The sequence below is a fragment of the Leptonychotes weddellii genome, chromosome 12 (assembly GCF_054177405.1).
Source record: "Leptonychotes weddellii isolate Sample4059 chromosome 12, ASM5417740v2, whole genome shotgun sequence".
NCBI classification, from domain to species: domain Eukaryota; kingdom Metazoa; phylum Chordata; class Mammalia; order Carnivora; family Phocidae; genus Leptonychotes; species Leptonychotes weddellii.
The window spans coordinates 80,852,110-80,864,547 of record NC_138380.1 but is presented as its reverse complement, the minus strand read 5'-3'; the positions used below and the strand labels follow the sequence as shown (position 1 = coordinate 80,864,547).

Below are 12,438 nucleotides of genomic sequence, written 5' to 3'. Positions count from 1 at the left end.
TACTTTGGATTCAAGGACGACCTCCTTTATAGCCTCAATGCCCTTTCTACTCTGAAACAATAGCTCTGTGTGGGGAGGGAGCCGCCTGCCCCCAGGCACGACAGAAACACAGTTCCTGAGCCTGTGCCTTGCCCCCATCCACCTGTTTTGGCAAATCTGACCCCACCTGTTGTGGCTAGAAAGGTAGCCTTTGAGAATGGCGTCTGAGCTTTCTGGCCAATCGAAGGCGGGGTGATTCAGAGACGAACTGGGATGCCAGATTCTGGGTCACTTTGTGAACGCAACAACTTAGAACCACATTGAAAAGGCAAGATTAAACCCACGTTCGGAACTTCAGGAACAAAAATCATCCTCAAGAAGGCGGCCAAATGTTATGACCAAACTATCCTTGGCTGGCAAACTTGTTGTACTGGATGAAGGCCTCCGGAGGAAGTTCCTGATCCTTGGGAAGGGAACGTACACAGACACTTTTGATTCTCCTGTAAATACAATACTGCCCTGAAGTGCTCGGGCTCGGCCTTCTCTATCCCCAGATAACAAATTGATAAAAATCAGCATTCTTCACCACTGATTCCTTGTCAGTTCTTATTGTCCCTGGAAACGCAGGTCGAGTGTACCCACCTGCCAACTGAGCCCTGACACAAAGAGATACCTTTGAGAACCTGGGCATTGGGCAACCATGAATGTCGGTTAAGAGGTTTCCGGTGAGGAGATGGATCGAGGAGATGGAGGAGCCCTGGGTCGGATCCTCTCAAGAGGCACAAGCCTAGGTGCTCAAAGGCTAATTGCCTTGCTCGGTTCTTGTGCAAGCCTTTCTGAGCGCCGCTCCCCTGGCCCATGCCCCGCAGGAGACAGACCCCCCCCCACACTGCTGTGCCTTACCTGGGTCTTTCCCCCAGTGCTTTCCTGGACAGCTGTGCGGGACAGGGCAGTGGTGGCAACAAAACAAGAGAAGAATCCCGAGAAGATGTTGCTGATCCCAAAGGCAATGAATTCCTAAGGCAGAGACCGGGGGACAGGGATGCTACAAATAGAATCACTTGGCAAGACCCTCGCCCAGTGTTTAAGGAAGCAGAGGAAGAAGGCAGACTCCCAAGCCCTCCCTGTCTGGTAGCCCCAGACACTTGCACATTTGTGAGCAATTTAAAAGAAGCAACCTGGCAATGTAGCATATGCCCGCAAAAAAAACAAACCAAAAAACGGCCCTGCATGTATTTACTGCAGTGAACCGCCTCAATTTAAAGCAGTCACAACCATCATCGATGGTGTTTGGTGCGTGGTTTTGCCAAATCATAGCTCCCATTACATAAAATATATCAGGAGACACTGGACTGCATGAAGAATTCTCATGCTGACCTAATACGTGAGCATTGAATGTTATTTATGACCTGACTGAATTAACTCTTAAAATTTGGCTTACTTCAGAAAGAAAAGAGATGCAGCCTGCATATTTCAAAATAATTTCAAATTAGCATGCATAAGAGGGAAACCAGCTCAATAAGGGCCTGTGGAAGCAACCAATCCCTTCTTGAGCAGACAACAAAATCTATCCTGCTCATGCCTTTTTCTTCTTTGCAGCCCGACAAAAGCGGGTCAGCGCAAGGGTGACCATACCTGGTTCCCATCGATGGTGTAATCATACTTGATGGCGTAAACCTTTCCCACAGACACTGCAATAGCGTAAGCCACCACGGCGATGGAAAACGAGGCAGCCAGCATCTCAGAAAACAGGCTCACAGGTGGAAGTATGGGGGGCAAAAACCTAGTGAGTTTTTGAATGAGAAAAGGGCAGTGAGGATTTGACCACAATTCTCTGTTCCTACCCCGCCAAAGGCTATACCCACCCAACCCCAAGCCAGGCATGAAAGTGCTTGATCCCCAGGGGAAAAGCACATCGAGACAAGTAAGTGGTAGCATCGCTTTTACAGTTTTTAATTCAAAGTTGGTGCTATCTCATGGGCTGACATCTTTGTCTGCTCTTCGAGAGCCTACGAACGCTGCCTTATCTAGACCCCTGACATGAATAAGCCTGTCATTATGGATTCTGTAATATATAATCCCATGCCATGCCATTTCACACGTTAGTTTCTCCTAGCACAATTTTATCTTAAAGGTCTCTGAATTTAAAAGATAGTCTGGCCATAAAATGAGATTTGCCTTGTATGAAGAGAGGTCAGGTCTATGAAAGAGACAAACAATAGAAGATGCTAAAAGAGCTAAGTAGAAAATCCATATCTTAAGAGCCATGATATTTAAAATCTTGAGTCCGGAAAAGATTACATTTATGTAATTATCAGAATGTTCCAGAATCACAATGACTAAGACTTCCCAGTGACTGTGGGGTCAAACGACTACTGTTTGAGATACCAGAGCTATTCTACAAACCATGTAAAGAAATAAGCCTAGGGGCACCTGGCTGGTTCAGTCAGTACAGCATATGATGCTTGATCTCAGGGTTGTGAGTTTAAGCCCCGTGTTGGGCGGAAAAGCCCACTTAAAAAGGAAAGAAATAGAAAGAGAGGAAGGAAGGAAGGAGGAAGGAAAGAAGGAAGGAAGGAAGGAAACCTACATGTTTATAATCATTCAGTTGTCCCCAGATATGAAAACTGGGGGAATGGCTTTCATGTACCTGTATCTTGATGACTATCCATAGAGTGTATATCCAGAGGTCCCTAGCCAAAAAACCTCCAAAACAAACAAACAAAAACCCCACCGAAACAATCTCTCACCTACCTCACTTATGTCTGAGTTTCCTTTAATAGGAAACTACATTTTTCCCCTCTAATTAGAGGGAAGTGCTACAGCAGAAATGAGATTATTACAGAAAACCATAGAAATTTAGAGCTAGCTAGTATCCTGATATCATCCAAATTAATATGCTAATCTAATATCCTAGAAATGGTTGAATCTACCTCTCTCCTTTTGTTGATAAGGGAACTGAGGTCCAGAAAAGTGAAGTGACTTGCTCAAGGTCATTTAGTAGGGTCCAGGCATGAATGTTGATTTTCTGCATAACAAGATTTGTCTGGCTCTCTGCCCCAGGAGCCTTTTTCTCCCCACAAGTGAGGTTATTTTCCAGACTCCTTTTCTCCCACATCCCATCCTGACTCACAAGATTAGCACCACATCTCTGCTTGTCCGGGCGTGAGCTTAGACCCCACTTCTTAAAACCGGGTTTGTGGGGACACCTGGGTGGCTCAGTCAGTTAAGTGTCTGGCCTTCAGCTCAGGTCATGATCCCAGGGTCCTGGGATCGAGTCCCGCATCGGGCTCCCTGCTCAGTGGAGAGCCTGCTTCTCCCTCTGCCTGCCGCTCCCCCTGCTTGTGCTCTCTCTCTCTGACAAATAAATAAAACCTTTAAAAAAAAAATATATATATATATATATATATATATAACAGTCTTGTGACTCATTCCCGAGACCCATTCAGCCCTACTTCAGGTAGTTCGGTCTGTCCAGATACCTTTCCAGTCCTGCAAAGAGTTCAGCTTTGATTGTGACCTGATGCCCAGTGCCTGCCTGCCTGCTTGCCTACTTCTCCAATTCCAGAACCTTCTACCAGGTCCTTGATTCCCCAGGATCACAAAGTGTAAAGCACAGAGACTTGAAGTCAAAGGACCTGAATGCTGGCTCCATTGCTTGGTAAGTAACTGACTTACTGACTTTGGGCATATTATTTAAACTTACCAAGTCCCAGTTTCTTTGGCTGTCAAATGGGGACTATATACTCTTCTCATAGGGTTATTGGAAGGAGTCAAGGAAGTATGATAAGCATAAGTAATTAGTACCTACACACATAGTAGGTACTCAGTAAATGTAGGGAGACCCTAAGTCTGCCGCACACCTGCCATCCATTTGAATTACCTTGCTGGAACCTAGCAGTGCCGATTTTTTGCCCCTAGTCGCTCACTTGGGGCCCATGCTGGACACCTTCTAACGACCTCTGAGTCGACCTCCTGCCCTTCTTCAGTGGCCCCGTTTGGCTACAGCCAACACTCCCACGTCTGGCCTTATCATGAGATAACTCTATGAAGGGGAGTGAGGGTGAAGGACACGTTTCTGAAAAGATAAGGGTGGGGAGCGGTGGGTCCCTGAAGGGCCAGAGGACCCATAACAGACAGTCAGGCATGATAAACATGATGCCAAGTGCGTCTCTTCACTTCAGGTTGGCCCTGAACATTTGGCAAATGCACCACCACTCCGACTATAAGGGAGAAGTGGCCTTCAGAAGGCAACTGGGAGAAAACCTCTGTGATTCTGCTGACCTCCCCTTCCTGTTCCGCCTGTGCCACACTCTCAAGTACAAGTGCAAAGCACATCACTTCAAAAGCAGTGGTAACAAACATGATGACAGGGACATCCTCTGGCACTAGTACCTGTTGGCTATCTAACAGTAAGTCTGGTCATAACTGCTGGAAGTTACTGTTACCAATCTAGTAAACATCTGGGTTTCCTTTTTAATGCTGTGTGATAAAATTACAGTGTAGTGCACTTGGTCCATTCGGTGCATTTTATGAGAGATCTCACTGGCATTTCAGAACAAGCCCAAATTAAGAATTTACTTTGTTTTATAGGAGACCCCCACCCCCACTCCACCATCACCCCATCTAGGTGGTGACAGAAGTGGACGAAGGAACTCAGCTCTTCACTCTTCTAATTCACCAAACTACCAAACATATACAAAATCTCCCTTAAGATGATGTATTTTATTCATAAGAATCAATGACATAATTATTATCTAAGATTGATTTAACTCATTGGTGGAGAATTTAGGCCAGATGTCCCTTATTCCTTAAGCAGATTGTCCTCAGTGTGATAAATGTTACTAACCATGATTCTATTTGTACTATGTTGTAATTATACATATGAATTTAAGTCAGGAGTCTGGTGGTTAACTGTACATGTCCTGCCACATTTTAAGGAAATGAAGAAAAAAACAGAGCATATAGGAGCTGCTTTTCAACAAATGGCTTGAACCTTATCTATACACATAGTTTATCTGATAGTTTGCACAAATGGGTGCTTCTTTAAGATCATACACAGAGACCACTATTCAAGGAGCACAAATGAAATGAAGCTTGTAATAGAAGGTTTCCTTTAAATAGAAAATACTGACTTAATATATTCATATTGCCTAAGAGGAACTCCACACTCACCCCCTTGGGATGGATTTCACAATGCCAGCATTGTAATTTTTTTCCAGGTTGGCTCCATATGAAATGGCAGTAGCAATAATTGTCTGAAATAAAACAAAAGAGGTTAAAAAAATAAAAAACTCCATGTTTTAACAACTCACTCCCTCCCCCCCTTTTTTTATCTCCTCCTTAGGAAGGTCACCCTATTGGTTTCTTTCTCTTTTTTTAATCCAAGTACAATTAACACACAGTGTTGTATTAGTTTCAGGTGTATGGTAAAATGATTCGACTTTTCTATACATTATTCAGTGCTTATCAAGATAAGAGCGCTCTTATTCCCCTTTATCTCTTTCCCCCATCCCCCCACCCACCTCCCCTCTGGCAACCACCAGTTTGTTCTCTGTAGTTAAGAATCTGGGGGTTTTTGTTTGTCTCTTTTTTTCTTTGTTCATTTGTTTGGTTTCTTAAATTCCATATATGAGTGAAATCATTTGGTATCTCTCTTTCTCTGACTGACTTATTTCGCTAAGCATGATACTCTGTAGCTCTATCCACGTTGTTGTAAATGGCAAGATTTCATTCTTTTTTATGGCTGAGTAATATTCCACATATATTGCAACTTCTTTCTTGTCAAACTCATTAATGCTAAATTTTCTAATTACACGTTTTACTTACCACAATTACTTCTATAGGAATAGGGACTGGAATTTTGTGCTTAAATCGATCATTCACTTCCTTAACTGCCATACAGGTGATGATGGTGAGTAATCCAGCAATGAAATCAGCAAGATTGGTGTTGCCAATATTCTGAAAAATCTCAATCAGAGTCTGTAAAAAGAAAATAATTGTAAGTCATGACAGCATCATCAAACAGCACTTAAAAATTTCATGTAAAATCATAAAAAACTGTTGGCTAATACAGAGACCATTAAAAACATCCAGTCTTGGCAATATACATACCAAGTTATTAATGATGGCTAATTGGAGTGGTAAAACCATGGGTGATTTCTACTTTTTTTGTTTATCTCCATTTTTTACAATAAAAATGAGATGTTTTAAAAGAAAAAATATCATTACATACTGAATTTTACTTGCAGAAAAGCTTTAAAAGTTTATATCTTAAAGTGGTTTTACAGGGACTATTAAGTGACCCAATTTCACAATGTTGATGTGGTATTATTGAGATTAAAAACTGATAAACCAAAAAGTCTCAGTTAGCCAGTATTTTAGGTAAAACTCATCCCCAACCTGAATGATACGGGTGGTAATAAAAATACCTAAATACTTCACATGTAGATACATAGGGACTGATCCATTCTTCATGCCAAAGAAAAACTACTGAACTGATAACATAGTTCAAATATAAATTTTTGGAAATTAATTTGGTACTTAGTTCAAACTTGAACTGAGATGGCTTAAATAAAAGCCACTCTTTCTAAGTGGGCAGACAAGCCAACTCAAGAATAAACTCATCTTGTTTTGTAAATAGGAGGTTTCTGGGAATCAAGGGAGATTAATTAGCAAGGGAGAATCCCAGGGAAGAACACTAATACCTTTGTTCCAGCAGCTTCGGTCCTGTAGAAGGCATGATTTAAGAAGGTAATAATCAAAAAAAAAAAAAAAAAAGAAGGTAATAATCTCTCAGTGAAGGTTACCTTTTTTTTTAATGAGTCCTTTTATAGATTTATCTTTATATGAAAATAAAGGGATGGAGCATCTTATTGTTTAAAACATGTATCTTAATTTTATAGACAAGCTATATTTAAAGTAATTACAATGACAATCCAATAACAGTTGTGTATAAAGAACCTGAAGTGGTCTAGCAGTCATTTTGCCAGCAACTCCAACTTTCTGGAAACGTTCAAGAGTAAGGGAATGACAGGAGAAGTTCTCATGCTAGCAGAAGACATCCACCAAATGCTGAACTAAAGTTCAAGCATTTGACTTACAGGAAGCCTCTTGGACTCTAGAGTATTTTTGCTCTTGCTTTAAACCCAATACCAACAAATTTACTTTGCCTTCCAGGAGTCAGTCAAAAATACTAGAAGCAGTTACACTGATAACAAGAGATGAAGCAAATGATAGCAGGTTGAAAAAGAGAAAATGGGGACGCCTGGGTGGCTCAGTCAATTACACATCTGGCTCTTGATTTCAGCCCCGGTCATGATTTCAGGGTCATGGGATTGAGCCCCGCATGGGGCTCCCCACTCTGGGAGTCTGCTTGGGATTCTCTCTCTCCCTCTGCCCCTCCCCTGCTCACACACTCATGTGCTCTCTCTCTCTCTGCCCATATGTAGATCTTCTAAAAAAGAGAGAGAGAGAGAAAATGGAGGAGGACCACAAGTGGGCACAATAACTCAAGAATTTAGGGCATCTGCCATAGGCGCAAACAGTCCTACATGCCTCAGAGTCATGATGGTATTGCTGTCCGGTCCTTCCCATCATCAATTTTCTGATGACGAGCCTCATTAATTCACAGGCTGGATACAATATTTCACTTAATTGTCTATACAGTAAAAGGTTACTTTCAACTCAAGAGGGAAAAATCCAAACTTGAAAATAAACAATCAGATAACTATCCCAATCATAAAAACATTTTCACCTTACAAAAATGATCACTCCAGGATTCCCATTTAATCTATGAGAGTCACTTAAATCTTTGAATAAAAAGCACCTCTGGCATATTAAAAATGTAATATGGGTTGCAAAAAACAAAATCAGTTTATATTACACAATTGCATTAAACAAGCATATAAATATATTAGTTGCTTATATACTGAGGTATCTCCTGTGTAAAGTTCTACAATAAAAAGTTTAGTCTATGTAGAAATAAAACTGAAGTAGTCAGATTGTACTCAAAGATAATAGAAACAAGGCTCTAAGAAAGCACTGAAAACTAATTCTAATTTAGTTTACTATTAAAATACTTACTAAAATATGTTTAAAATGTGGATACACATATGAATCCATATTTTAACCTAAATCATAATAATGACCATTTCAGTGATGGGAAATATTTTACTCTATTTCCTACCATGCTTGGAGAAGTTTAGGACCATTTCATTAAGATAATTTCTTCCTTCTTTGCCTAGCATTACCTGGGGGTACAAAGCCATAAGAAACAAATATATACCTGCTGTTACATTTGAGGAAACTTATCAGCTAACTTCTGGTGCCAAATTTATTTTAATCCATCTTTATAAATAGAGAAAATCCTTTATAATCACCCCTTGCAATAAGGCATTTCCTCTTACCAGAAACAATTTTTGCCCATACGTAGATCAACCCTAAAAGTGTTACTTTCCTTATTAGACTAGTTTAATTTTTACATACTGAAACAGATTCAAAAGAGTGTCTGATCAAGCCTAACAGTGGCTTTCAAAACTCTCATCATCCGGGCAGAACTTTTCAGTGTGGTCTTCCTCCTCGTTAGAGGAAGAAATGAGGAGGTGGCATAATTTCGGTAAGCAAGCAGAAAGTCTTGCTTTGCCTATTGAGACAAGCCATTCAAAGTGAATGACAGGAAAACATAATCACCCTTAAATGCGCTATGTGATTTACTTACGTAATTGAGCAGCTACATGGTGGAATGAGGAGTATTATTCTGAATTCTGAATTCTGAATTCTGCCAACACCCTGTCATTCCCCCTTCTGCAACCTATGCTCAGTGGCTCTGGCATTTGTTAGTTAAAGTTTTAGTTTTTCTTACTGTCCTGATATTTCCTCCTCCAATTCTTTGTATTGTTTTCTTTTTTGGGAGGAGTTGGGGGAGGGAAACAATCCAAAGTACAACCTTACAACAAAAGAGATGTTAAACTGCTACATGCCAGGGAAAGTATCTTACAACAATCTTCCAATTTTTCCTGGAGGAATCCACTACTACTCTGCATTTGTTGAAGGATTCTTTCACGAATGATTGCATCTGGTTATGTCATAAACAAAATTCTCTGTTCAAGTACTGAGGGATTCATTCAACCCTTATGCAATCCTTTCCAAACCTGCTGATCCTTAATTTTCTGAAGAACGAGCTTAGAGTCATGATGACACAGGGAAGACTGAGATATCTTCATCTAACCTGAGTGCTCTGGAGGAATTTCTCATAAAATTCTATGACACATTTTAACCTAAGATTTCAAGAATAATGTTCAACAGTCACAGAACAATTGTGTTTGGTTTCAAAACTTTTTTTGACCTTGCTCTAGTATTTCTTGGTTACTTTTGTCCCCGTTTGAAAGTGGGATCATTTGCAGCAAGTTTTGTCTTCAATATAGTCCTAGGAAAGACACAAAGAAATGGAAAGACATTCTATGCTCATGGATTAGAAGAACAAATATTGTTAAAATGTCTGTACTACCCAAAGCAGTCCACACATTTAATGCAATCCCTATCAAAATATCAATAGCATTTTGTTCCAGAACAGAACTGGAACAAACAATCCTAAAATTTGTATGGAACCACAAAAGACCCTGAATAGCCAAAGCAATCTTGAAAAAAGAAAACAAAACTGGAGGTACCACAGTTCCAGATTTCAACTTGTACAGTCACTCTGGAAAACAGTGTGGAGTTTCCTCAAAAAGTTAAAAATAGAGTCACCCTACAACCCAGCAATGGCACTACTAGGTATTTATCCAAAGGATACAAACATAGTGACCCTCGAAGGGGCACATGCACCCCAATGTTCATTACAGCAATTCCACAATAGCCAAAATATGGAAAGAGCCCAAATGTCCATTGACAGATGAATGGATAAAGAAGATGTGGTATATATATACAATGGAATATTATGCATCCATCAAAAAGAATGAAATCTTGGGGCACCTGGGTGGCTCAGTTGTTAAGCGTCTGCCTTCAGCTCAGGTCATGATCCCAGGGTCCTGGGATTGAGCCCCACATCAGGCTCCCTGCTCTGCGGGAAGCCTGCTTCTCCCTCTCCCACTCCCCCTGCTTGAGTTCCCTCTCTAGCTGTCTCTCTCTCTCTGTCAAATAAATAAATAAAATCTTTTAAAAAAAGAATGAAATCTTGCCATCTGCAACAACGTAGATGGAGCTAGAGGGTATTATGCTAAGTGAAATAAGTCAGTCAGAAAAAGACAAAAACCATATGATTTCACAAATATGTGCAATTTAAGAAACAAACAAAAAAAAGAGCAAAAGAAAAAAGAAAGCGGCAAACCAAGAAACAGACTCTTAACTATAGAGAACAAATTGATGGTTACCAGAAGGGAGGCAAATGATGGGGGTTGGGGGAAATAGGTGAGGAGACAAAGGAATGCGCTTGTGATGAGCACTGGGTGATACACAGAAGTACCGAATCACGGTACTGTCCGCCTGAAACTAATATAACACCATATCTTAACTCTACTGGAGTTAAAATAAAAGCTTAAAAAAAACCCAACATAGTCCTAGGAGAGCAGAAGAACTATTATCATCTGTAGAGGTCCCCCAATGGCCAGGGAACCAGGTTAACCATTGGCCTAAGCCTCCTGTGATCTGTGTGGATGCAAGTCAAGCAATGTTCACGAAGAGGTGAATACATTCAGTAAGGGGTCTCTTGGTGGATTCAGGGGTCAGTGGATTTGTATGGGGAGTAAATAGTTCCTAGCCCATTGGAGGCAGTCAATAAATATCTGTTGAATAGATGAATTGTATGAATGACAATGAAGGAATAAATGAATGAACGATTGACAGGAAAAGTAGGAAAGCAAGAAAAAGCCAAACGTGCCAAGGACAGCAAAGGTGAGAGGCCCTGTCCAAGAAAGGCAGTCAGAAGGTTTCAAAATGAACCAAGCACTCGGTAGGAAAAAAAGCAACAATGACAAAAATAATTCTGAATCAAAAAACAGCCTGCATTAATTGGCTGGCTCCTTGGGAAGTGAACAGTAAGCTCCATGAGGTCTATTCACCTTAGTAATGAAAATAACAATAACAATAATAAATTAACTAAGCTCTTACTATGAGCCAGATAGTGTACTAGGTGCTTTATACGGATTTTCCTTTTTAATCCTCACAATTCTAAGAGACAGCTACTGTTATTATTCCCATTTGACAATGAAGGACACTGAGGTGTAGAGACGTTAAATATGACATGCCCCAAATCACGTAGGTAGTGGGTAGTGGGACCCAGATTCCAAGTCAGCTCTATTGAAATTCAAAGCCCCTGACTGATCACTGTTAGACTGCCTCCTCTACCTGTTCCCACTGCTCAGCACGGTAGGTGGCCACAGGCACTGGGCAGTATTTGCTGAATGGGTAGGGCAATGTGGGATTACGGCACTGTCGTGAAACCGAGCAAATTCCTGACCACCTCGCTAACTTTTACATATGGATGCATGGCCTTATGTTGTCTTAAAAGCTAATCCGTGGGTCACTAAAGGACTTAAACTCCATTCCTAAGGCTAGCACATTATTTTTGCATAGTTTCATTCTCCCCAAGCTAAGATGACATCACGTTACTATCATTATCATTCTCAAGCATCAATAGCATGCTTTATATAGAACATATATTTAGATCCAAGAACTTTTTCAAATCTAATTAGTGTGATCTACATCCTTCTTTTGCATCTCTTTTGCATGTTGAATCATCTCCGAATCTAATGTTCCTTTTCATCTATAATTGCTGAGACATTTACATTATGCATTTTACGGACTCTCGCAGTTAGAAAGGGCTTTAGAGCTACATCTCCAGTCATTTTATGTTACAAATAAAAAAAGAAGCCTTGAGATATGAGATAATAATTCCAACCTAACTACTTTTTCTGCGTACTTATGTGCCAGACTCTGGGCCAAATGCTTTTCGTACACCCTTATTTAACCTAACTATGAATACAGATACTATTACCAACTCTATTTGGCAGAGAAGGAAACTGAGGCATGGTGATTTGCTCATATAACTAGTAAGCAATAGAGTGAGGACATGACTCCAGGTCATTCAGCTCCAAACCTAAGCTTTCAGTCACTATACCCCATGGTGTGTCTATGGTCACTCAACTTATCAGAGGCCAAGTTGAGACAAGAACTCAGGTCCGTGGCCTCCCAGACGAGACTTCACTTCACTATACCCCTTTGTTATCATTAATATTTGTAAGTGCAGTGACACTTCTGAAATCATTTTGACCAGCTGAGAACAATGATTTGTAAAATGTGCCGTCTTCGGCGTTACTCCTGATTCTATTGCTTGCTTTCAAAGAAGAATGTTTTCCATGGCATCCCAAAGTAGGGGATGGAGAAGGAACTTACGCTCTCCAGACGCAGGTTAAAGAGGAAAAGAGGAGAGTTCTCTCAGTGAGCCATGCCTGGGGTAAGAAG

General features: G+C 40.7%; 1 protein-coding gene across 8 annotated transcripts in view; it reads right to left on the bottom strand.

The window, feature by feature from the left end:
• The window catches only part of SLC26A4 (solute carrier family 26 member 4), a 71,669-nt gene that overhangs the window by 22,946 nt on the left and 36,285 nt on the right, over window positions 1-12,438 (bottom strand). For all 8 annotated transcript variants that reach the window (XM_081800699.1, XM_081800704.1, XM_081800703.1 and 5 more), the window contains 4 exons: window positions 5,809-5,961; window positions 5,155-5,237; window positions 1,615-1,762; window positions 883-996 (listed from right to left, as the gene is read on the bottom strand). In XM_081800699.1, the coding sequence (XP_081656825.1) occupies window positions 883-996; window positions 1,615-1,762; window positions 5,155-5,237; window positions 5,809-5,961 (498 nt within the window). The remainder of the gene's footprint in view (window positions 1-882; window positions 997-1,614; window positions 1,763-5,154; window positions 5,238-5,808; window positions 5,962-12,438) is intronic.